Raw genomic sequence first — 27781 nt, 5'->3', positions numbered from 1 at the left:
TACGCTTCATAGAGTACGAAACGACACCGTCACACAATAAAAGAGTGGTGTTACATAACGCAAAGTATGTCAGCTTGGCTAGGCATGGAGCCTGATAAGAATCATATTTCAAAATTATATTTTTGTGAAATATTCTCAATTGTAAACGACCGTGCTCGATTTAAGTTAAACGAAACAGTTAATCGATCCCCAACTGGTTTCAAAATAATGAGAAAGTATTGAAATCGAAAACTATGGCTCACATGCAACTTTGTAATAAATTTCGAATGCAAGTACGAAAGTTGAAATTTTAAGGTTAGGTACTTTTGAAACCGTGAGTCCTAAATGATATCTGTGTATTGCGTAAAGCCCATTTATTTTGTAAAAAATAGGTCAAGAATTACACCCTTCACAAATTCTTAAAAAGAACTAGATTTAAAGTAATGAGCATTATTTTTCAAGTTTGTACATATATTTTACTGCTGAAGTTTACATAATAGTACATGACTAAATTAGTTTTAAGCTTATATAACCGCCACATAGATACGTACGTAGTTTCAATAGTTTCAACTAAAGGAAACATACCACTAACCAAACAATGTAACTTGTGAATGTAGCAAACTTGCAGTGGTTGAATTGAATAAAAAATTGTTAGTAGCTAATACTTTTCTATAGTTGCCACTGAAGATAACTGTCGCTTTTTTTTTTCATCAAAAAAACCATTTAGAAATATTTTTTCGGAAAAAATGTACTACCTACTTAGTACAGTTAACATTTAATTTCTACCCAATATAGTTTCTTAGAAGTTATTTTTAGAACGGATGATATAACATTGTATTGGCAGTATTATCGCTATCGTGGAAAATTTAACTTACCTAAGAAGTGTCAAATTTTATCACTCTTATGATAACGTCACGTGGAGCGACACGTTTCAATTACAATTATTGTGGATACTTTCTTTGAACTTCGGCGAAATGCCTACTTATCTATCTCATTTCTTTACATTATTAGTTTCCTCGTTTGATACCTCAGACAATATTATTATGAGTAATATATATTATCGTAAGTATTTATTTTCGTAATATGTAGCATCACTGGGTGCATCATCAATGTAAGACATTTAAAATTGAATTATTGAAGGAAATAGCCATATATGTGAGTAGTACATATTATGTATTTTTTAATTGCTATCTGATTTAAATACCTATAAAGTGTAATTAAAAAAAACGTACCCAAATTACATACCTACTTTAGTTTACCGAAGTGTGTCTAGACTTCGCAAGATCACGGTACTATCGCTTCTTGATTTCAGTAACGCTTTTAACTCAGTCGACTTCGATATCTTACTTGGCATATTGCGCTCACTTAATGTATCTCCTGCGGTAGTTGAATGGTTCCATAGTTATTTGGTGGGCCGGCGGCAGCGTATAAAAGTGGATTCCTTTCGATCTTCGTGGTGCAACACGCTGGCTGGTGTCCCACAGGGCGGCGTGTTGTCTCCTTTACTTTTTTCGATCTTTATAAACTCTATTACTTCCAATATTTCTTCTTCCTACCACCTTTACGCTGACGATCTTCAGATTTATGCTCAGAGTTCTGCTGCCGATCTACCTCAGTCTCTCCAAAGGTTAAAAAGTTAAAAATCTGGGTATCTTCTTGGACAGTTCAAGTGAGTGAGGTTAGCAGAAAAATGTTCGCTGCGGCCGCATCTCTCCGTAGGCTTCGTAATCTCTTGCCTTACGCAACTAGGATTGCGCTTGCTGAATCTCTCTTATTGCCCATATTAGATTATGCCGACATTTACTATATAGACCTTACGGAGGATCAACTCAATAAACTTGAGCGTCTGCAGAATCTTTGTATAAGATTTATTTTCGGCTTGCGCAAATATGACCACGTGTCTCACTTCCGTTCTCAGCTCAAATGGCTCCCTATTCGTCGCCGCCGGGACTCTCATGTACTCGCCCTTCTTTTTGGCATTCTCTTTAACCCTGCTACTCCGCCTTATCTTAAAGAGCGTTTCAAGTTTCTCTCTTCTATCAGATGTTCTCAAACTCATATTCTTGCTCCTCCACCATCTACTTCTAAATTCTATAGCAACTCTTTTACCTTCCGGGCTGTACGGTTGTGGAATTCCTTACCAGTAGAATTAAGACTAGCAAAATCTCTTTCAATTTTCAAAAATCAGCTTAAATTATACTATCTATCTCTATCTTAAGTTGCCATTTTTATTTATTGTATTTATGTATGTATGTATTATGTGTATGTAAGGTATATTTTTTTTTCGGGTAAATTAGTTTTTAATTCTTTATTTACATGAACATATTTACATAATTATATAAGAAACCAAGACTAAACTTAAAAGCTAGCTAATGTCTAAAATAGGTATATTTATTTATGTATTCGGTATATATGTATGTGTGTTTGTGTTGGTTTTCTCTATATTTTTTCTTTTTGTTCTTGCACTGCCTGTTAACTTTTGTTTCTGTTCCGTTTTTCCAGCTACCCTAAGGTTGTCTGGAAGAGATCGCTTTTTAGCGATAAGACCGCCAGTTGTTACCTAGTTATACTCTCACTCAACATTCTGTATATTTATAACATGTAAAATGGTGCAATAAAGAATATTTACTTACTTACTTACTTAAAGTCTTCAGTTTTACGGTTAAATCCGCCATGTATATGCGATATATATTCAAAATCTAAAAATTAGCCACCTTAGATTTTTGCTGACCAGTATAAGTTGACCTCTAACACTAAACCAACAACGCGAAATAGGAGCCCAGATTTCCATATCAGCTATTTCTATGATTACTGTGATTAGTGAATAGTAAGCCCACGTGCAAGTATCTTGTTTCCGTAGTGTAGGAGTAGTCTTTTCATTAATAAGTTAACGCCGAGTGGTGTTGATCTAACCGCAAATATTGAGAAGACAGGTTGAATACGCGATTTATGTATCCATATACGTGATCAGGATTTTGTGTAGTAGTCAGATTTCCAGATTGTAGTAATGTTATATATCGATATCGTCTAGCATAATTTGCACGAATCGCTGACGAATTTTAATGTGTATCGTTCACGAGAATTTTCCTTTACTTCATATGAAATTTTCCCCAAATTCCCGGGAAGTGGCAGTGTCAACAATCGTATTCGTAATGCAAAGTATGGAAATTCCCGCTTTTCCCGAATAATTTTAAGTGTAAAAACTAAACTTGCGTTTTTTTGTCACTTATAATTCTTATAAATTTACGATTGTGTTTAACCTTAGAAAAACGCTTAAATTTTCTTTCAAATCTGTTAGAGATAACTTTCAAGCGTTGTATACCATAAAGTACCTATAATATACTGTCAGTATAATGTAATCACTAATCAACTTGTATAAAAAAATTTGGCATCCGCAAATGAATATTAGTTACAACACATAAACATACCAATCCTAACAAATGTTATTTGACTTGACTAATCTTTTATTCGGATTCAATTAAGTCTGAATTGAGAAACATAGTAATTTATTGTCGTACAACTCCTAAGCACTATTACGAAACGCAAAGTAACAAATGCTCAAGGAAGATTCGTTCGTAAAATATTTAAGGTGGCTTAGCCATAAAAAGTTTCGCAATCCCACCGGTTTTACGTATTTTGTCCCAATTACTTCTTGAAAGAGTGCCAGGCCCAATAAATCAGGGGAGATATGTATAATAATATATACGTACGTTCCTGACATTGTAACTTTGGTTCAGTTTTATACGACGGAACTATGTCAATGTAACTTTTAAGATTATCACTTCCACGTCTGCCTATCGGGTGCGTTACCTGCCCCACTAGGGTTGCTAACTCGGAAAAGTTATTTTTAACTTCGCTGATTTTACTACTCAGACATAAAACTACATTAATTGAATAATGTTTGTGTCTATGAAGATCCATCTAAAACGAAGTTTGTTTATACTTTTAGTTATGTATAATGTATATTACTTACTGGAGTTTTTTCTTCGTTTGCTCTGGTTTGTTATCATTTGAAAATGATCTTCAAACGCTAGGGAACGCTTCAAACGCTTAAGACAGCTTCAGTCCAGCAATCATACATTTTTGCAACGTTTACGACTTAATTATGAAAATTAGTCTTTTTTTTTCAATTAAACTTTATTAGCGAAGCATGCGTTTCCTTAGCATTTCTTTCTCTGAGAGTATATCTTGAGAAAGCTTAAATTGCCTTCAAAGGTTGTCTAGGGATTTTCTGTTAAACATACCTACATAGAAATATTACAGTGAATTTAAACAGAGGCACACCTATAAATAAATTGTCGTAGGTATTAGACAAATTGTGTTAGAACAGTCACGCCGTTGTCTCGGCAGACGCTTACGATAACCCGCCCGTTCCTCGCGAGCCATTGAGCCAGTGCACGGTGCTCCGACAGCCCTAGTGGAGTGGCGTCACCGTGGCGGGTTCCCCCGCTGCCGAAAAAAGTTGCAAGTCGCTGGGCGGCGCCGGGGAACATTCAAATTTATCGATTGTCCCGCTCGCCTCATTACTACATCCCTCAAAACTTACCAACTTAGCCCTTCCCTCACTAGAAACATTACTTTTTATCTCATCTCCCGTATCTCTTTTTTCATCGCCAGTTATTATTGTCCGTTAAAGTTTAAGTGCTCGGCTGGTAACTTTCGATGTCTCGGTGATTTACGAGGAGCCGTTTCGAAGTGTTTTATCGAGCATAAATGTTCGCGACTTGTTGAGATTGAAGGTCGGGGGTTATTAGTATTTCACTAGGTCAGCCTTATCGTTGTTATCTTTAACCATGTGCCAATTTAGATAATGTATCTTATTGTAAATACATAGCTCTGAAAATCGCGCTATTCAAACAGATAGCAGAATGAAACATTATGGAAACAACCAGATTGCCTATGTAAATTTTCTTGGCGGTTCGTTTTCCTAATCAGATATTTACATACTTTTTCAGACTTTCGACGTCTAGTACACATTACACGCAATTTAAACTATTTGCATAGTTTTATATAAGTACTAATGAGGGAACTGAAGACAGACTAAAATGTAAATTCGACCTAGTGATGAAAAGCGAACGGTGTTAAGTGGGAAAGCGAAGGCCGTATATCTCGACGCGGAAGGAGCGCGTCGTCGAACAGTAGTTCCACATCTGCGTGCCGTTGAACTAAAGAAGGTTTGGAGCTCGTGAATTTGAGAGAGACTTAGGTACGTCTTTATAGTAGGGGAGGGAGGGGGGCAATGATCCATTAATCCGAAGCCCATGTGGCGCCGCGGACGTACCTGCGACGCGACGGGAGGACGCCTACCTAACGACACAGATACTACATTTTCAACATGTGCAAGGTATCAAGTGCGGAATTGATATGGCAGTTTAAATGTATAATATACTTAGGAGTCTGTATATTTCATATAAGAGAAGGGAGTATTATGGTACATTTACACGTGCCTTTGATTAAGAAGAATGTAGGTCGTATCCTATTACGTAGGTCTAATAATGATATTTATTTTCATGAGAGCGAACCTAATTTAATCATTGTTTCGTATTACGCCGAATTTTACAATGTATGTAAAGCTGTAGGAAAACATGTTGGCGCCTTTATTGTTCGCCTAGTGTATCCTTACATGAAAATAAATTGTATACAAATGTTGTGTCACCCCTCACGTAACGGTGGGCCCACTCTTCTGTCCCAAACAGAATACGGAAATAATTCTATCAAAGGATTTCCGCGCATTTATGGACCATCTGTAATAGAGACCGTCTTTGAATACACCCATCGACCCCGATATCGGGTTAATGAAAGAAATTTTCTCCCGAAAAGAAATCACTTCTAGTATTCACCCAGACGTTCTAAATATCCGTACTCTCTATTGTGACAGATTTATTTGTATTCTATAGTTATTCTTATTAGGAATATCATTGACATTTCTCACGGAAAATTCACTCAGCTTGTTAAATATTATTTCATTCCTAAGTAGTAAAATCTGTGTCCTGTCTTCCTTTAAAGCCACTTTTCCGTAATCCATCCGAAGCGGTGAAACGGTATGATAATTGTACCCATTCACGGGGAGCAATTCGCTAAGTGGAATACCTTACTTATCCTCTGGGCGTTCCGCAAGGCACGACTACCTATAAGCTTTTTATATCGAATACATCATTCACGTTGATTACTCTTGGAACAGTTGATATTATTTATGGGTGCCAAATCGATTCGCGTGCATAATAACATTTGTGTTTCGATGTATAAGTAATATTATGACAAACTTTTTGTATTATTCGGTATGTAGGATACTATGTGTAAAGTGCATACTCACGTATTTGCAAACGTATGTTATGACACTGATAATTTTAATATATATTTTAGGAGTGTTCTGTGTTGCTAGCATTTAAGTATGTATATAAAAGAATCTAGTAAAAGACCATAAAGATTTAGTCGGACTTTTCAGACGTGTATCTGTTAGCAGTTTAGCACACTTGGGCGCCCGCCGCCCGCCGCCGCCGCGCCACCGCTCCGCCGACGCACCACGCCGCGGAAGCGTCTCGTCCGACATTGCAACTCCGATGCCATATTTCACTTCTAGAATTGACACATTGCGCAGGCGAGCCATAAACTTTCGTGCGAAAACTTTAACCTGGCATATTTACTTAAGATATTCTTCTCGAAACAGATAGCGAGCGCCTTGACGAGTGGAAAGTTTTATTGCTATAGATAGGTCATGCTCCTGAAGAAGTTTTCACATAAATTGGCGGTCATTCGACGCGAATATGCTGACTGAGGCAGTAACAAATATGCCAACTTGGGTTGTTATAACAGCGATATGTAAGTTCGGTGATAGGTACTTCGCCATTAAGTTTATGGAAACGAGCCGAGATTACATCACACTTTCTGAAAGCTTTATGTAATTCTTCTTTCTTTCGTTATCCGCGAGGGTATTAGAGATTTTCGGGAATTTTCTGTCCGAGCATCATTAATTTGACTAACGGATTTTATGGCAGATGTAAAAATTCGTCACGTAAAAATCTGCAAGTGAAAAATTGGTTCGCGATCTGTCAAACGGTCCCCTAATTTTTATTTAATTAGCGGGAAGTTTCACGCGTGGGAGAGAGCGGGCGCGACAATGACGCGTTAAAAATGATTAATTTTTGTGGAAGCGCCGATACCGGCCGCGGCGCGGGCTGCTCGCGGACGATTAATCTTGCTCCTTGCAAACACCACTCGCACCATTGTACCTTCCCGGTATTTTTTCTGTCTTACACAATTCCATTAAGAAACTGGCACCGCTAGTTGGAGCTCCAGGGTTCCCACCGTCTCATCGTCGGCCCATTCAAGGGTTACCCCCTTTAGCGCTGAAAAGGTGTTTTCGTTCTCCGCCGCAAAATATATCTCCCCTCGGTTTTTAACATTTTCGGGATCACTTAGGCTTCGATAGTTATTATCTGTCGAGAATAGAACGTTTTAATTTTCCATCGTCATTCGCGTACAATCGGGTATAAAATTTAAACAGTCATTCTTATTCTATTAACCAATGGATGCAAAAAATCCTTGCATTAGATAAGTAAATGGCTGCATTTCCTAATGAAGTCTGAATATCTTCACAATTTACAATCATAATACACCGTTGGGTTTAATTTTACAACTCAGTATGCGAAGAATTTGCGGTTTGAATCCAACGTTTTCTTCGTTTATTTAGTCACTTACCACGGAACATCTTAGGTGTGGTCAAGAGCAATCATTGTCGAATTTAGATCTGGGCAAATGCCAACTTCGGGCCACACACCGCCGCGGACTATATAAAGTTCACTTTTTATTATAATTATGAACAAATCGCTTAAATAAATGTTTCTCAACTTTGGGATGGTTTGACATTTTGCATATAAACCGATGCACAATAAAACATTTCTTTGTTTCCCATTTTAAATTGTTCATAAGAAAAAAAAATGAACGCTTTACTAGTAACGTTGATCAAAATGATGATAAGACCTGTTCAATATTATAGGTTGATGAAAAAATCTAGTACGTAAGTTGAAAAAAATGGATCCAAAACTGTTTATTTATATATTTTATTTCATGAGTAACTATCGCGGTAACCGAAGACAATATTTAAAATCCATCAACATTCAATTGTTTCATGATTTTCGTATAATAATTATGGATATGATTTTTATACAAGATATCTTTCTGCATTTGTAGGGCACTGCTGTATCTAAATATAGTGCGATATCGACGAGGTCGTTGATAAGGGAGCCTTCGTCACTATCACGAGTAGGTATCGGCCCACGCACGTTTCCCAGAGTTTGTTTGAAAACAAACGTGTATTACATGTAAATTTTCCTCTCTTGTTCAGACTAAATAGTAGTAGACCGCCATCGCCAATCTCTTTTCCGCGTTACATGCCAAATGAGTCACAGATGACTCATGACCATATATTTTTCTCAAAAAATTGTCTCCTTGGTCTATTTGTTCTACTAGGATAAACTTAAGGAAAACGCCAAGGAATTCAGCGATTTCTTGAATGTGGTCATAACTTACTGGCGAGCGTGAAGTAAAGATGCTGAATTGTACATAATAATATTTTTTACATAATTACATTACACATAATCCTAAGAAAATACGATATATCGAGCATTGCCAAACATTGATACTACCGGGACAGTTGTTAAAACTTACCTATTTGCCGTCATAAGATCTATCATATAGGCTTTATGCCTACAAAGTGAGGTCGTGGAACTAGCGAATATCAAAAGTAATAAGAACTACGATACACCCCAGTTTTTAACCGCCTTCCAAATCTCAAGGGAAGGGGTTCTCAATTCGTCTGTTTTTTTTTAATGTTTGTTCCTCGATATCTCCGTCGTTACTGGACCGATTTTGAATTTTTTTTTTTTGATTGAATGTATATGCATACATACTGGTCCCATTTTTCTCAGAACCCAGTTCTGATGATGGGATCTTGGAGAAATCGTGGGAACTCCTCAAATCTAAAAGGCATACTTAAGGTGATTTTTAAAGCGTAGTTCACATAGTATTGGCACGCGTTTAGCGACGAATAAAAAAAATATATTTAAAAATTAAAAAAAACTGATAATCACATCTTAATTTTAATACGTTGATAACTCTATATTAGAAATTTGGTTGATCTAGCTTTTTGCGTTTGTAAGTTATTGATGATGGACGTTGACCGGCGAAAATGCACTGTGAACAAATACGTGAAAAATCCCCTTGGTCTGGGTCAATGATTGCTAAATTGTTGAATTTCCAGAAAACTACTAGGCAATAATTATTGCCCAAATCATTATTTCATTAAAGGACAATTAAATAATAGTGGCAAAATAATTCAAAATATCCACACCTTGCGGTCCACACGGAATCAACAGACAAAAAAGATGGATGAAAATCTTGTTCAGAGGATGATGAATACTATTTTCAGAAAAGTCCGTAATTTTGTGCATAAACATACTGAATGATTGAAATATATGTGACATGCTATAAATTAATAAACGATCTTTTATATTCTGCAATAAAAATATTGTTTACTTTTTCTTTTCATTTAAAAATTAAATTCCTCCCATCGCGTACCAATTCTAAATTAACTATGCTTTATGTTTTTAAAGGAACAGCACGCATTTACGTACGGAACAGTGACATTTGGTGCAGTGGAACTCCTGATGATGGTCAGAATGGAACTTCTCAAATCTGAACGGCACACTTATAGTGACTTTGGTATTTTTATAAGAACAGCATGCACTTACGTCCAGAACAGTGACATTTGGTGCAGTGGAACTGCTGATGATGGTCAGAACGGAACTCCTCAAATCTGAACGGCGCACTTATAGTGACTTTGGTATTTTTATAAGAACAGCATGCACTTACGTCCAGAACAGTGACATTTGGTGCAGTGGAACTGTTGATGAAGAGTGAGCCGCCCCTGGTTAGAGCTCCGTTCTGATAATCATTCTCATCTGTAGGTACTTCAGAATCATCTAAATTTCAAAATTGGTTCAGGAATGACGGAGATATCAAATAACAAACATTAAAAAAAATACAGACGAATTGATAACATAATCGAACATTTGAAAGTATTTATCGCCAGAACCCCAAAGAAAGGCGGTTTTTTTTATTAAAAATTATATAATACATAATTATCCTTTTCTTATGTCTAGAATCCGGAATAGACCCTGGTTCGATCCTTGACGTTAGGTTATCTGAAAGCAGTATAGCAGCTATCGATTAGCTTAATTAGTTATAGCACAAAGCTAATTGGCCCGATTAGATGATAGCCTGATTTCCTCACATTCTGTTGTATGAAAGGTTATTGTTGTTACTGAGTGGACTATTTTATGATCGTATATTAAACTAAACTTTTCGATACAAGATATACTGATATATGTACCTAATGTTATGGGCAAATATAACACGTTGATTTTAAGCAATTTATAGGACCTACGACTATCAGTTGGCTCGATGATAAAGACATCAGCTTCTCGCGCTGTCATTTCTTGCTTTTGCAACTGACACTGACAGGGTCTTTAAATGGCACATGATCTGCACAGCCACAAAATTGTTTTCTTTTACGAACTTTGCATGAATGAAATGATAAAATTAATATTTATTAATTCACCGTAGTATATTAAGTCTATGGGGGGTCAGATAAAAAATACATTCATATAATGTAGTAAATATTTTGACAGAATTTATGAATATTTTGTAAAAGTTGTACGTACGTATGAAATAAAACTATGGAAACGGATTAAATCGCGTATAATGAATTTAAAATACATCCCGACGTAGTCACCCGTTGACCACGAACGCTGTAAAGAGTTCGAAACGTCGGGATGTATTTTAAATTCATTATACGCGATTTAATCCGTTTCCATAGTTTTATTTCATGAGTAACTATCGCGGTAACCGAAGACAATATTTTGTACGTACGTAATTTACGCTATTTTAAAACGCCAAAGGCTCATTCATGATTAGAACCATTCGAGTAAGATCTTACTTCAACACCATTCGAAAGTTAGAAAGCAATAAAAGCACATCTTACGGGTTCTTCTGTTTTGCGTACACCTATCTCAGCAGAACATTAGCCGGACCATTAACGTGATTTATACGGAACCCACATATAAATCCACGGATCCGTAGTTTGGAGCACGGTTGCGTATTTATTTGCTGTTGCCTAAGATAGTGAGGTTGCGGCTTTTTTCTAAGGTTAAATAGGAGAATATCTAGGTTTCTTACGATACTTTTAAAAGTGAAAAAATACTGCCATTTTGCGTGACATTTGAAGTTACGGCCTTTTGATCGTTGAGGCTTACTCCAAGGAAGTTATTTTTATACTATACATCCTAAATAGAAAGCATCGTACACAGACATTTCTGCTTGTAAAAAAATGGGTTTCATAAAACAGACTTTGTCTTCTAAATTTGTATTTTTTGACATTAATTTACACATAAACTTGTACCTATAAAAAGTAAATTTTATGAATTTGAATGTAAAAAACATAATTATCATGAGTAGTTTAGCACACGCGCTAGTTAGTATGTACAAGATCCAAAACAATTTAAACTGACAATTCTGCATGGTAACAAAAGCTTTATATAATTTTATACGCAACTAAATTGATTTATTAAACGACGCCTTCAAACTTTATAATTTTATTCTCAACGCATACGTTTTGAGTGAAAGTTGAACAAGTCACCTGAATTAGCACCTTGTCATTCAAACAGCCCACGAAACAATCCTAACAATTTAAGAGTCAAACTCGATGAATTCTATTAAATTCGTTCTCATTTCGTGGAATTGTAAGGCTAAAACCACAGTATAATAAAGAGTACTATCGTACAGTATGGCCACTCCCATTCCCCGCTGAAAGTGCCGCCCACCCCCTCTCAGTTACCTGACAGTTACCGCCTGTCAAAAACGCGAACAATCGACCTGTCATATCTCACTCATAAAAGCATGGTACGCGTTCACCTACACGAGCTTAGAATGTGTGCTAGGAACGCGCCTCTTTCATATATTTGATCTCCAGTGTCCGGCGGATGTGGCTTTACACAGTGTGAGAACTCGTCGAGTTTCAATCCATTGCGGTTCTTGATTGATATGCTGAATTGTACGTAACATCAAAAGTCCGCAATGTAGCTATGTCATATTTAATATTTATATTTATAATTTACCCCTCCTCTTGCGTCTTAACGTGGCAACACATTTATTTAAAAAAAATAATGCTGTGTAAAATAATGCTGGTACCGCCGAAACTCTTACAGATATCGAAATACCGTCTTAACAGTGACACTCTTGACAATAAAAGTGTGCTCCGATTTTTGTGAGAGCTTCGGCAGCTCCTGTGTATCTGTTGGCGACTGTACCTACGTTTTGCAAAGCGTCTGAAATTTCAATTCATCCATTCGAAATGTAAATTCTGAAAACAGGATAAGCCACTGTTCCCCGTCACAATGCAATTATTTCCCGGAACCGGCATTACTCGGAGGTTACGCCACTTCAAACGTGAAAATGATGCGAAATGACATTCGAATCAGGCCAACTCCGAAATCCAACCTCCGCACAATCGAATTACTAAAATTTCAATGTTTTATCAAGTTAAACTTTGCTTCGGCAGCTGTAAGTGAATTTATTTGTACTTAGTTATCGGCGCTGCGAAAAGTCATCTTGCTAACGTTTCGTTAAGTTGAATAATTAAATTTGTCAGTAGCGGTTGACACGTCTGGATTTTCTTCCGAATTTCCCAGTGTCGTCACGTTTGCGGCCTCGACCCCCCCCCCCTTTCTCCCCCTACTACCTCCTATTGTGTAATCGCGATTTCCTAATTTGAATTATTTATTATTTGATTTAACGCCTCGAGGATTTTCGGAATGGCTCCAATTTCTATTCCGATTGGGTTTTATCGATAGAATAGAATTGACACTTGATGGGAATTTGATAGACTGGGAGATTGAATGGGTCTTAATTCGTTTTGAAACTGGCTTTAAGATTTCATAGTTTATTTTTTACTTCTAAAATACTTAGTGACCAGTAGTGACCAGCTAATTAGAGACATCATTATTTTGTTCTATACAACTGCAAATAAAATCTGACTTTGGGAATTTGATGAAAAATGTAAGATGCGGTTGACCATTTGTATTGGCTCCAATTTCTATTCCGATTGGGTTTTTTTTGATATAATTGACACTTGATGGGAATTTGATAGACTGGGCGATTTAATAGATCTTAATTCGTTTTGAAACTGGAGGCTTTAAGATTTTTTTTTTTTTTACTTCAAAAATACTTTATTTAATAATACAGTAGTGACCAGCTAATTATTGTCCCAGAGCTGTAAGAACCTCTTTTTGACACATGACAGCGTCCACAAAACGTAAACTCGCGGAACCTAATGAAATTTTAAATAAAATCCAGTAATAATATTTAAAAAATCACGTACTTAAAAACAATATTTCGCTTACTTTGAAAACATAATCTAACACATATTACATTTTTGCGGATCTTCGTTAGTGAGTATTTTACGATATTAATTTATCGTGCAGGATTTACTTTTTATGTCATTTATCATTCATTTTTAGGGTTCCGTAGCCAAAATGGCAAAAACGGAACCCTTATAGTTTCGTCATGTCCGTCTGTCCGTCTGTCCGTCTGTCCGTCTGTCCGTCTGTCACAGCCGATTTACTCGGAAACTATAAGTACTACAGTGATGAAATTTGATGGGAATATGTGTTGTATGAACCGCTACAAAATTATGACACTAAATAGTAAAAAAAAGAATTGGGGGTGGGGCCCCCCATACATGTAACTGAGGGATGAAAATTTTTTTTTCGATGTACATACCCATGTGGGGTATCAATGGAAAGGTCTTTTAAAATGATATAAAGTTTTCTAAAAAACATTTTTCTTAAAGTGAACGGTTTTTGAGATATCAGCTCTCAAAGTCGTAAAAAGTATGTCCCCCCCCCTCTATTTTTATAACTACGGGGTATAAAATTCTAAAAAAAATAGAGGTGATGCATGCTAATTAACTCTTTCAACGATTTTTGGTTTGATCAAAGTATCTCTTATAGTTTTTGAGATAGGTTGATTTAACTGTAATTTTGGTTTGCTGCTACGGAACCCTTTGTGCGCGAGCCCGACTCGCACTTGGCCGGTTTTTTATTTTTAAACTAGTGCTGTGGCAGAGTCTGTCATTTCGATTCAAATGACATTTCAGTAAGTTGATAGAAATCGTATATTTGTTTAAGCGCCTCCTTGTACATAGGGCCTAATCGATTCAACCAATTCGAAATTAATCGTTAGATTTGGCAAACGATACGTCTTAGCCACATCGCAACATACTTCAAAACAAATGTGTCAAAAATGTGAACTTACAAATCCGGGACAATAGGGACATCATTATTTTGTTTTAAACAACTGCAAATAAAATATAACTTTGGGAATTTGATGAAAAATTTAAGATAGGGTTAACCATTTATATTATTAACAGACATCGGATTCCGTGGGGCGAAACTTCTTGACAGCTAGGGACTTCCTATATCGATATACTCATTTATCGATACTAGTTCTAAATACTAGTGATCACACAAAGGTTTGCTTATAAAAAAAAAATGTTATTAAAAGAGTATGCGTATGTGACACTGCTTGAGTTGCAGGCGTCCATAGGTTACGGTAACCGCTATCCACCGCACCGGACCTTATGCTTGGTTGCCACCGACGTAGTATAAAAAATACATTATATAATAAAATAAGAACTCAATTTTCTTCTTCTTTTTTGAAAACGTTTTTAAAAGTTTACTCGTCACAATTTATTTCGACTCTATTTATTTTAGACGCTATGTATGAATTTCATACTGGTCTTCAGAACAATAGTTACAAAAAACACACACAATGTTGGAGGCGGTCACTAGTATATAGAACGAGTATCGATAAATGAGTTTATCGATATAGGAAGTCCCTAGCTGTCAAGAAGTTTCGCCCCACGGAATCCGATGTCTGATTATTAATAACGTGAAGTACGTACTTTAGAAAGTGTTTGGGTAAAGTTACGTATATTTCAGAACATTACAGCTTAAATACAGACATACATATAATGGAAGTATGCACCTTAAGTGTATAATTCAATAGTTTCAATACTAACTGCGACACCCTGACTCACTCGTGAATAATTCAACTGCCTTCGGTTGCGACCGTTCTGCGCTTCAGGCTCCCAAGGCGATGTCTTAGCTCTATTGAATTGCCTTTTGGTATATTTGGCAAGTAATATTTCTAAATTTTATTACATACTTTAGGGGTATATAATTATTGATATAACACGTGGATTAAGCCAGTATTTGATGAGGTAGAATCGAAATTATCTAAAGACGTTTCAGACCGTTTCGTTCAGGCGGGCAAGTACGTCAAATGCTGCAACTTTGCCTACCCTGCCTTACATTGCCTGGGTCTAAAATGGTAGTGCTAATCAAAATAACGATAATAATTTATGATATTATAGTCTTGGGAGATAGGAAATTGACCGCCATTATAAATAGCTTGTTATAAACGGCTTTTCGGCAATAAATCAGTATTTTTTTAGCCAGGCAATGTTAGTTCGATATATTTTTATTAATTCAATGTAGTTTTAAAACAATATTGTTTATTGCACTAATAAATTGCTCTGATATTTAGAATAAGATGAAAATTGTACATTGTTGACCATTTAAAAGTGCTTATTTAAAGCCTATTTGAATAAAGAATATTTTGATTGATTGATTGATTGATAGGCAGCATGAAGCGTGACGCTACGATGCGCTAACTAGTTACTTCACATAGACCTCCGAATTTCTTCGCAGATGTATGCAGGTTACCTCTCAATGTTTTCCTTCACTGAAAAACTAGCGGTAAAAGCATCCTGTAGGCTCAAAAAGGTGTAAAATCTAGATATATTAATCGGCAGTAAACGATTAGCCATTTGGGAGCGCCATCTGCGTGCCTATGAAGCCGTGAGGCCATAAAATGCCCAAATCATAATTCAATCCGCTGAGTATGGCGTAACATGATATCGTGGAACAGTGCATAGGGTATATACAGTGCGTTGACTTTGAAATGATTTTTTTTTTTAATAATTTAAATTAGCATTATTTTAAAATGTATTACTTTTGTTCAATCCACGATGTATTATTTTAAGATTTTACAAGAACATTCTCTTTTATAATAGGTACTTAGAAATATGGGTAAGAACAAGAATGTTCTTATTAATAAACTTATCAAAACCGGTTTTTATATTTAACAGGAACATTTTTCTTATTTCTTAAGAGAAGTGTGGTAAAATAAAGTCACTGACACTTTGTTTAAACTTGCATCTTACATATTGTTGTACTAACAGAAAATTTTGCAATATACCTAATTACATTATATCTAAGAACACTTCGTTGCAAACCTCATAGTCAACAGTGAATTATTGTGTTACTAAAGGAATAAAAATTATAACTACTTTTATACTTATTGTACTAAGTTGTAGATATTAGGTACATATAATAAAACCACCATCTTTCAAACTTTTTTGTAGACCACCCCTAAAAACTGTACTAAGAACACCATAAAACACAGCAACGACACTTCACACCAAAACTAGCCTAGTACATCTCGCCCTACTTCGCAGAGTAGAAATTCGACAAAATTTAAGTCGACGGGGCAGTTAAGGGGAGGCGAGGAGACGGTTAATTCACCCGGTAAGGGCCTGGCTGGCGCCGCCGATCTTGCCGTAGACAAAACGCGGGCGTACCGATATGATAGACGGTTAACCTTGTTAACATTCTTTGACATAGTTTTGGGATTCATTAGTGCGCAATATTAATGGTGGCTGCGATTCCAAAGGATTGCTGGGATGTTGAATTGTAATTTGGAATCAAAAGTGATGGAGACTTGTTGATTTTCGAGATTTTGATTGAGTTTTACAAATATTAATTACAAAGCCTGTCATTTTATGCCAACAGTTTTTTTTTATCTACCTTATACCTAGAATAAACTTCATTTTCATTCTCTTGCTCTTATCCTATGCACTCCGAATTGGCAACTCATTTTATTTCATTTTCATACCTTCGTCGCTCCTATCGCATCTCAAATCTTAACGTACAATTTTATTATAACATAATTTTAGAAAAAAGATTATTTTAATTTATCAAGTTTGTAAATTAAATAATATAAGAAAAAAATTCATTGGTTGACCCTGTCGCCAACCGTCAAACATTGACAACATTGTTACCTTCGTCACGTCTAAGTCGCGCAATGAAATTCATGATTTCTTGATTCGCCCGCATAAAACACGGCGTTCAGCCGCTCAATCTCCAACAGAGCATGCTGAAATACGGCCGAAACAGTAATGTATACGCACGAAAAAAGAAAACAGGTAAATTACAGGCCTACGTATTACGTACGTGATGTTGCGGAGGCAGAAAAATCGATTAGCGTTATTGCGAGTCAGTAATTTGTGATATATAGAAACTATGTACCTTAATGGGGAAATTGGGGAATATACATACAAGTAATAAATACATTGTCCATCCTAATTTTAATTTCAACATTGCGATCTATAGGTAAATAGCACGTAATAGCAAAAGTGTAGAAGCGTCATTTTATTCACTGACATTATAATTAGGTATGTCTGAATCGAGATAGCAATTTTGACACTCCTTAAAATTAGAATTGGCGTAAAGATTATGGACACAAAAATTTCACTGATACTGATGTTTAGTTATAAGGTTTACATAACTATAAGTAATCTGAAAAAAAGGGTGTTGAAACTGTTGATACAGCTGCAAAAATAGTCTGTATCAGTGTCATTATATTCATTTGATTGCAGTTAATTTTTTTGACGAGTGCAAATTGATTTTCTAGTTTTACGGCCTTATTATCTCGCAATGTACCTATTATTAATGAAAAGTAAAAAATGAGATTGACGTAATTGTGACGTAACTCTACGCGACAGTTTTCCCTTTAATTTAATTTAATTTTTTCCTTTAAATTACAGTATTTAAGTATCACAATGGCTATTCTTATATTTAATTGATTACAACTAATCTAAAAGTCCATCAGAGATCGGTGTTAAAAAACTGCTCGCATGATGAAATCAACCAATTACTTTAGATACATACATTTTCGTAGTGTGTGGGCCGATAGCCATTTTTCCCGAACGGTACCACGAGTCTTCATAATAATTCGGATCGGAGACAATAAATAATTCGGATATTCAGGGTAACCCGGCAAATGCTGAAACTGCATTAAACGAAAAGTCCTAATAGAGATATTTATTGCTTTGTTCCGTATTATCAACAGATTTTCAACGGAGGACAGAATTTATTTTGACTGTGTTTTAAAAATGTTTCTACAGTACTTTACTAAGCCAGTAGCGAGTTTAGCCTTGTCCACTGGTGGGTGTAGCGTATTATTATTATTTGACTAATTAATCCATTTTAATTTTTTGTAGTACTATCTACTTGAACCTATATGCAAAAATTATATAATAGGGCATAAGCATGAAGATAATGATATATCACTTCCAAATTATAAATTAGGTACCTATTTGCTTCTGTCTTCTATCAATATTTGCCATTGGCAAATACGTAGGTACCTCGGTATTTTTTAATTAACGGAACATCCTACTCCATTTCATTTTAATTAAATATCTAGTAATTAATGTTTTCTTGTTATTTTACCGTAAGTAGTTAGATAACGAAGCGCTTCTAGTAGTATTTTATGCTCAATAAAACGTTACTTGCTCTCAGTGTAATAAACATCCAAATGATAATTTAATACGTGTAAGTCAGGCTGTCAAGCGATATGTCGGCGACATGACTTGCGGACGCGTAAACGCTAGTAGGGCCTCCTGGCGACATATCCATCAGCCTGTCGACAGGCCATTTGTTGCGTGTGTTTTCACACTTGATAAATCGCCGGACTTGTCCACATTTTGCTGGATTTATACTCGTGTCCAATTGTTGCACATACATTAACCCGCCAGATGATGTTTCATTTGTAATTCAGTTTCGAGCCCTGCGTAAACTAACTGCGTAGGCTCATTTTAATATCTTCCTATAAGCCGTAAAAGTGATTTTGTATCAAAATACCACTTTACACGAGAACACCATCACATTCATGCGACATCGTTTGAAATTCCAATCGGTCGGGGATAAAAAATATTTCAAATGAGGACACCGTATAATCTACGACGACACAGCTTAGTAGGAACACGGGCACCACATTTTACGGAGTTAATGTCTCAAACAGAAACTGGTAAAATTGTACAGCATCGGAAAATCTGAACGTATCCCTTAAAGATATTAGATCCATAACAGTCTCTTACTGCGGTAAAAATGAATCGTCTGAATCCCGCGTATTTCATATTTTTGCATAACGCTCCTCAAACTGAGCATTTCCATGGCACACTGCGAGACAATCAAAGTGATTTACATAAGCTATAGTGGTAACCAGAATGTATGCATCGCGGATCCGGACTTGGGTATGTCGTCACTGCTAAATAACGCGTGAACTGTGCTAGGAAAGACGCAGGATATCATTCACATTATTTCTTTTACTCGATTAATATAACGTTATTATATTGAGTTACTATGCAGTAATGTATGTTTCAGGCAGCAAAAATATAGAAAAACTACTTTTAGGTTAGATATGTAAGTAAGCTAAAACATTATATACGTGATAGAAGCATACCAGTTTTCTGTGATTTATAAGAAAAACTTCACATATTTACATAAGACGAAACGATACCGGTAAGTGGCATTTCTCACAGGGCACGCAGAAAATTATTTATGAACTCTTTTATTGCTAAACTTCATTCGTTGCTGCGGTCGCTTTTATTCCTTCGACGGGAAAAAGTTGTGAGATTTTATTGCCGGTGTGAGATAGGACACGTTATTGCACTAACTTTTAACGGTAGCGAGAATTAAAATAGAATTTTTGTGGTTAGCAAAAGTGGTCGCCCGGATATGTCGGACTTGCCGATTCGCTTTATGGTGGGCTATTTATAGTCCGCTTTACCTCAGCGAGCTATTTGACTACATCGCCACTACTACATAGTAATGCGCGGGTACTTCGCCGCATTAATATGCGTCAAGCTTCACGTTTTTGTACCTGCTTGTGCTAGTGAAGTCTTCTCATGTAACTGCGCATAATACTTCTTTAGTTATTTTTAGTCAGAAGCGCTGTTATTTTAGTTTCGCAAAAAAGAACCATTGACACTTTTAAAGTTTAATTACACCTCAATATAAAGTCGTAAGTGTCTCCTTAAGCGGCGTCAAGAGTTTCTTACAAAAGCTTAAGCCGCCGATTAAATTGACAGCCTATAAAATTGAGTGGAATTAAATGTAATTTAGTTTTTGCCAACACTATTCACTACTAGTGGTTCGAATATAAATGAGCATTTTTACATCTGTTTCAGAATTCGATCCGGCATAACCTGTCGCTGCACAACCGGTTCATGCGAGTGCAGAACGAGGGGACGGGCAAGTCGTCATGGTGGATGATAAACCCGGATGCCAAACCCGGCAAGTCCGTACGGAGACGGGCAGCTTCTATGGAGACGTCGAAATTCGAGAAGAGAAGAGGGAGGGTAAAGAAGAAGGTATGTAGCGTTAAAAACTTCGTTTAACGGCTTGTTCCACCTATATTGGCTATGGATAAGCTCAGATAAAAGCTGAATCTGGACGTGAAGCAAGGAAAGTCTGTGCGGAGACAGTCAGCTTCTATGGAGACGTTAAAATTTGAGAAGAGAAAGAGAAGGGTAAAGAAGAAGATACGTTTAAAAACCTTGTATATAAAGGTGGCCACTGACGAGCCTTCCAACAGTCCAAATGGCGTGGCTGCATTCCAAAATCGGTCCGTGAATGTTAAAAACGTATAATGTTTTTTAAACGGCATCCTGATCGTGGATTTCCATTTGGATTGAAATCCATCACGCCACGCCATTTAGATGTATTGGCGTGGCGACTTTGGAGTGACCGTCAGTGCTAGAAATGTACACAAAACGCGCATCACGCCACCTGGACGCACTCCAGACGCTCCGTGAATGTGCAGAACTACGTCCATTTTTATTCATTCTGCACAACGCTGCCACCAAATCGATCATAGGTAAAAATGTTAGGCCGAGACTTTGTTTTATCTATTGTAGAAGAGTATCGCAATCAACCTTGTTTATGTCAAATAACAAACGACGACTACCACAACAAAGACAAGAGAATTGGCACTCTAAACAAGTTATTGTTACTATTTAAAACGAAAGATCCAAATGCCAATCTGGGCACAATTAAAAAGAAAATAGTATCAATGAAAAAATGTAAAAAAAAAAAGAATATAATAAGGTATGCATATAACACCTCCGGACTTATGAAATGGATCGATCGTCAGTGTGCCGGACATTGGACGCCTTCCATTTGGATGAATCCATTGTAACGACATCCATTTAGAAGGCTCTTTAGTGGCCACTTTAAGAACTTTAGTCAATAGCTCCAACGTCTCCCTGGGCACGGACGCGAAGCTGGCAAGTGCGTCCTGAGACTGGTCTCTATGGAGTTTCTCTCGTCTTCTTCTTCTTTTTTCTTCCTACCCTTATCCCACTTGATGTGGGGTCGTTACAACTTTTCTTCCTCTTTCGTCGTCTTAGCACTCACTTCTTTCTTTCTCATATCCTCTTTCACACCATCCATAGTTGTGTGCGTTTACCCCTCCCTCTCCATCCACGCACATTTCTTCATTCATCTCTAACATTATTTTGGACTATTAAGTTTCTAGTGGACTAGAAGAATAAGGTATGTGATGACATCAATTCTTTCATGCAACTATATAGTACACAGTACAGTTGTAGTGTTGATGATTAGAAACACCTAAGTCCTACATACACTGAAGTACTCTAGTTCCAATGTACAGTCGACTACAAAGAAATGTATCCACTTTTTCACCTTATTACAATGCAATAAGGTGAAAAAATGGATACATCTCTTTGTAGTCGACTGTACAATATGTAGTGTTATCATGACTAGTTTCCTTACATCCGACTTAACCTACTTATTTATCACTTTTACACTACGTCTTCTATGACACCAGTAATAAGCGTGAAGCAGAGGAATTATATCAATTATATCCTATACTTACAGCGATGAAATACATCATACAGTATTAATTATGTCATACTAGATTTTTCCCGCGGCTTCGCTCGCGTTAGAAAGAGACAAAAAGTAATAGCCTATGTCACTCTCCATCCCTTCAACTATCTAGTTGATGATGGTAGTGGTCATGGTGAGTGGAGATCCACTTAAAAAATTACGTTCGTTCCGGCCGTCGTTCCGTTTTGCCGTGAAAGATGGGCAAAAAAAGCAGACACACACACTTTCCCATTTATAATATTAGTAGGTATGGATGTGCTGAAGTTTTCATCCATAATTATACTGCCACTTTTTTTGTAAACTGCACGTTACGTAAGTGTTATTTTAGTGCTAACTCAAACTCGTTGATTTCTTTGTGGAATAAGTGTATAAGCTTAAAAAAAGAAAACATTCATTTTGAACAGTGCATTATAATTATATCGAATGTTTTAAATAGTGGTTATTATTTATTAATAAAAAAAGTGCTATTTTCACAGGCGGAGGCACTAAGAAATGGTGCCACAGCCGACGCGACCCCCAGCCCCAGCAGTTCCATCTCCGAAAGTCTCGACATCTTCCCAGAATCGCCCATGCACAGGTACGTAAAGCTCCAATACATCTTCCAGCTTACTTTACAAGTATTATTATAGATTTTATCATTGCAATGTAGGTAGCAGCTATTAGACTTAGTTACGAGATTTCAGAATCAGATAACAGTCATAGATATGACGGGAACTGGAACAGTCGTGGCTTGGAGCCAATAAAAGAGCACGATGCACTTTAACAACATAGTTGTGATACTAATTTGACAGAAAAGCATAACAATTTACCTACACGGGCAGAGCTCTCCAACCCCTGCCAAAATCTCGACGCGACGCCATATTTTATTAAACGGCATCCAGTTCGAAATATTGAAATTTTATTACTGCTAGATACAAAGTGAGGCACGCACGAAACATACACTTTATAATAAAACCATCGGCATAAAGCGTTGACCAAGCCAATAAAACTGAGTTATAGCAACTCTGCTACTTTATGATAAAAGGTTTTAAATCATGCACGACCATTAGATGATGAGTTATGTGGACGTTGGATCTCGTCATTTCGCCAATATTTAACCTTTTTATTGCCGAATATCGGATAGTGAGGATAATCTACAGTTATTTTGGATGGTCTTTGTTCGTTCGTTCTCAGCTAGAGTTGGTAAAATATCGAGTCTCACGAGTCTACCCTTCAAAAACTAAGTATACTCACTGTTACGATACTGCGCGTAGAAGATCTGACACATTTATGTCTCGACTCAAGCCAAGGTCATACTTCGTCATGAATCACATAATTAAAGTTGATTTCATTAATTAAGAGTAAGAATAAGAAAATCAGAACTCTGTTGCTCTAGGCTCAAGTTAGAAAGAAAATTTGCTTGAAATCAAATACCACGTCGAATCTTAAAAGACTTCAGAGACTCGGTTGTTTACCATCACTAAGCTCAGCGACGCGACGGCCGAAGCACATTTCTTACGTTATATTGTCATCAGAGATAGCAATAATCATATCTCCGCGCTGACCATTGAATCCTTTTATAGTGATCGCTTCATTTACCGTTACGATTTTTATTTATATGTAAGAGGGCGATTTAGGCATTAGATTTGCATGTTTTCTCTTCCCCTAGATATTTAGTTATACAGTTGACTTAGCATTAAGGTTTTTTTCTGCTGATCATTTTGATTATTTGCACAAAATTTTGGATATTGATACTACTACATAAAGACAAGCGCACCTTAAGTATTTTTAAAATCCACCTTGTCACTTGAAAATGACTCAGTGATTTTTTTTAGATTTCTATCCAACCACAAATGGACACACATGAAATTGACATTGAAATGAACGAAAATGAAATTCAATGATATTGTATGATATTGTTTAACAACATTTTTTATGTGAATTCCCAACGTGAATGTGAATGTCCAAATATGAATACAAAAAAAGACAAGCGACTTGTCTCTTCTAGTGTTGTCACTATCCAAAGTTTTCTTCCAAACCATTTATTTGAGGCTTGTTCGCTTGCGCGTAGCAGCAACTTCCAGCTATCGCCAGCGAACGCGGAGACGTTCCGCCAGCGCGCGTCGTCGAACGCGTCGTCCGTCGGCCGCCTGTCACCGATCCCGTCGCTAATCGCCCAGGAGCCGGACTGGGTGGACTACTCGACCAACAACGACTACGGGCCGGATTACACGAACACGGATTTCCAAGAGTACGCGCCGGCCGCCGAGCTGGCTGGCTCGCTGGCTGACTCGATGAAATTGCAGGGAGCGGATCCATTCCTAAATACGTAAGCGAATACCGAAACAATCTCAGGGACATATACACATCCTACAAATATTTTGAACCGAATTTATATCATCGGAAAATTGTTTCTGAATTGTTTTCAATCGAAACTATCTTTAAACGAAAAACTATCTTTAAAATTACGATGATATCAAAAAGAGGCCTAAGAGGCCTAAAACATTGTTAAAAAAAACTATTTTACTTTTAAAATTAAAACATCATTTTTTGACTGAAAAAGGATGATAGAAAATATTGTTACCATTGTTCTATTATGGAATCTTGGCGCACCTATTTGGATGTAACTCTATTCAAGTTTAATATGTAACAATCTATTCGTAGCATCTCTATTACGTCTTGATTTTGGCCTAAACATTCCTGGCTACCTGTTAAAATGTAAAAATAGTGCGTCACACCACAGAATATATAATAGTACAAGTGTCACACTAACAAATAGTTTGTTTACAAAGTTGAGGTGGTATTAAAAGAACTCAAAGCGTAAATTTCACTCTTAAGTCTAACTATGGTTGCGGTTAGCATTCATATTTTTGTAGGTTTTCTGATAGTTACATATTTAAATTCAACTTACACGAATAAGTAGTTCTAACTTCTTACTTGAGAATGTTTCGATTTAAGTAATACTTAATCCGTAGTATTAAGATAGATTTAGTACGCTTGAGCGAGAACAGATTTGGTTTGTAGTTTTTATGTTGCTTGCCTATTAAAATGATTTGAAATCTGTTCTTTATAGAAGCGGTCCCGAAAGCTTAAACTTAACCTAGGCGTTGTTGTCGTTAGCACCGAGTAGAACTTTAGTTTTACCTTATATTTCAGATTTTTATCACAGAAGGATTTCAAAATTATAAGGTTTTTAAAATATACGGTGTAGAGATGGTAATTTCTTGATCGATAACTTACTGTAGGAACTTAAAACGACTATTACAAAATATTAACTATAATAAGTACCCATATACAAAATTTTGTGTAGAATCTGAAAATCCATGAGATAAATCTCATGGTTAAAACCATTCAGCGTCAGGAGGTCTACCAGAAATATCACGATAAATGTGAGTGTGCACGGGAAAACGTCCCACTTTGTCGATTGCTATAAAGCCACTTTGTCAGTTTATTCATATAAAGATACAAGTAAATGTCGCCTTAACGGTAACCGACAAAGTGGGACGTTTTACTAAACCACTCACAAATATCTTGCACAGCAGAATCACAGTTTGAAATGCACTAATTTGATTTAATCAAGCTGCAAAGCAGGTAGACCTTGAACTCCTTTTCATGAGAAAAGGAAGCCTTCTTTACAAGGTCATCGTAATTAAGTGTCTATGATTATTGCATGTGATTGTGACAAAATCTAAAGAACCTTTCTTCACCCCGTCGCAGGTACGTGCCAACGACGTCGTCATCGTCGACCGGCTACCGCTACTCGTACTCGTGCCCGCAGCACCTGCACGGCGGCTGCGCGTGCGCGTCCATGTTCAGCCATCCCGCGCACCCCGCGCACCCCGCGCACCCTGCGCACGCGCTCGACCATTTCGTCAGGCCGCCGCCGCCCGCCGACCCCGCTGACATTATGCACACAGGTATCTTTGAAAACTAGTAAAACTAGATCCGACAGGCGTTCTTCTCTGCAATGGACTGGAGCTAGATCTGCCACCCTGTAATATCGCATATGGACATAAGAACGCGATGCACTAGTGCTATATTTGTCACTCAAGCGCGAGGCACTATACTTCGTTTCTTTTAAGATTAGAATTATCTGTCAAACGGGTAAACAAAGAAGCAGTGGTCGTAGACCTTCCTTCTTCGATTTCGGCCGATACCACTGATTTCTTGGAACTGATGTACATAGTATTATAAGTTATAAGTTCCAAGAAATCAGTGGTATCGGCCGAAATCGAAGAAGGAAGGTCTACGACCACTGCTTCTTTGTTTACCCGTTTGACAGATAATTCTAATCTTAAAAGAAACGAAGTATATATTAATCTGTCATTTTCTACATCAGTGCCCCGCTGATATTTATGCATAAGTACAGTTAGGTACATATATGCTAGTACTGGTGTAGGTAAATCATTCAGCCCTGATGATCCTGAATTTGTTAATCGAAAGTCTGAACATGACTGGTAGTAAGAGCTAGACGCGATAGGATATAATTGACGTGGTATATCGTTCGCAACTATAATGATAGCGTAATAGTAATTTTAAAAGTAAGCTTGTTTCTTCTATCACAGCCGCTTGTCGCAAAACGACGACAAATTGTAAAATATACTGTACTTGCATCAAATTAGGAGTATGGCCGCTTCACTACATAAAAGCGTGTCGGTAATTCTTCGCTTAGATTTTATTAGTATTCATTTTTGAATCGTGTTTCGCGAATCGGTATTGTTTTCAAATTTTCTCATACATGGAGCCTCGTTCCGACATGTGGGCCCACATGACGGATGGGACATATTTTCCAGTCCATTTTGAAACTAAATAAGACACATTATTAAAGCTCGTATAACTGAGCAATTCCCGAATAGTTTGTACATTTTCATCACGTCTCCGATTTTGATAAAAATTGGTAGGCTGGTACTGCTGGTAGAGTCCATGATGCTGAGCAAGATCCACTAGGTTTCCCAAAATGTCCTAGGTTGTTTGTATGAAACCTTCCTTTTTTGTTACCATATTTCTATACATTTTCGGTAACAAAAAAGGAAAGTTTCATACAAGCAACCTACGACATTTTGGGAAACCTAGTGAATCTTGCTCAGCATCATAGACTCTACCAGCCTACCAATTTTTATCAAAATCGGAGACGTGATCCAAACGTACAAACTTTTCGGGAATTGCTGAACTAATCATCCTCTTTGCCCACAGAAAACAGCCAAACGCAGATGGTGACGACATCAGATGCGGCACTGATGAACGGCGGTATGATGGTTCAGACGGCCATGCCTACAACCGTCATGGGTCAGATCATGGGCGCGCTGAATACGGGGCTAGTTGAGGACCTCAACCTCAACATCGAGTCGCTGGAGCACAGCTTTGACTGTGATGTTAATGAGGTACGTTACACTATGTATCTTACAAAACAACCAACCGAAAAAGACAGTACCATATGCTCACCACAGTCTTGGCGCAGATCAACACGGCGCTAATTTAAACAAGTGTATTTTGTATAGGTAGTGTAAATTGTAAGAGTAGTGATTTAAGACTAACGTTACAAAATTCTGATTCATTCAGTGGCACAGTCCTCTTCATGGAGACAAATACATTTCTAGCACAGAATACATAATAGTACAAGTACAGAAGGCTCACTCCTTTGACGTTCACAAAATGCCGCCATTCTAAATTGCAGC

General features: G+C 37.0%; 1 protein-coding gene across 2 annotated transcripts in view; it reads left to right on the top strand.

The window, feature by feature from the left end:
* LOC125224914 (forkhead box protein O) overlaps nt 1–27781 on the top strand; it is a 156191-nt gene that overhangs the window by 103813 nt on the left and 24597 nt on the right. The window contains exons 3-7 of one of the 2 annotated variants that reach the window (XM_048128432.1): nt 20408–20590; nt 22604–22704; nt 24181–24435; nt 25824–26023; nt 27300–27487. In XM_048128432.1, coding sequence (XP_047984389.1) covers nt 20408–20590; nt 22604–22704; nt 24181–24435; nt 25824–26023; nt 27300–27487 — 927 coding nt within the window. Of the gene's footprint in view, nt 1–20407; nt 20591–22603; nt 22705–24177; nt 24436–25823; nt 26024–27299; nt 27488–27781 lie in introns of both variants that reach the window. The other variant, XM_048128431.1, reaches the window with a different exon arrangement.

The sequence above is a fragment of the Leguminivora glycinivorella genome, chromosome 3 (genome assembly GCF_023078275.1).
Source record: "Leguminivora glycinivorella isolate SPB_JAAS2020 chromosome 3, LegGlyc_1.1, whole genome shotgun sequence".
NCBI lineage: Eukaryota > Metazoa > Arthropoda > Insecta > Lepidoptera > Tortricidae > Leguminivora > Leguminivora glycinivorella.
This window is presented reverse-complemented; position numbering and strand designations above follow the sequence as displayed.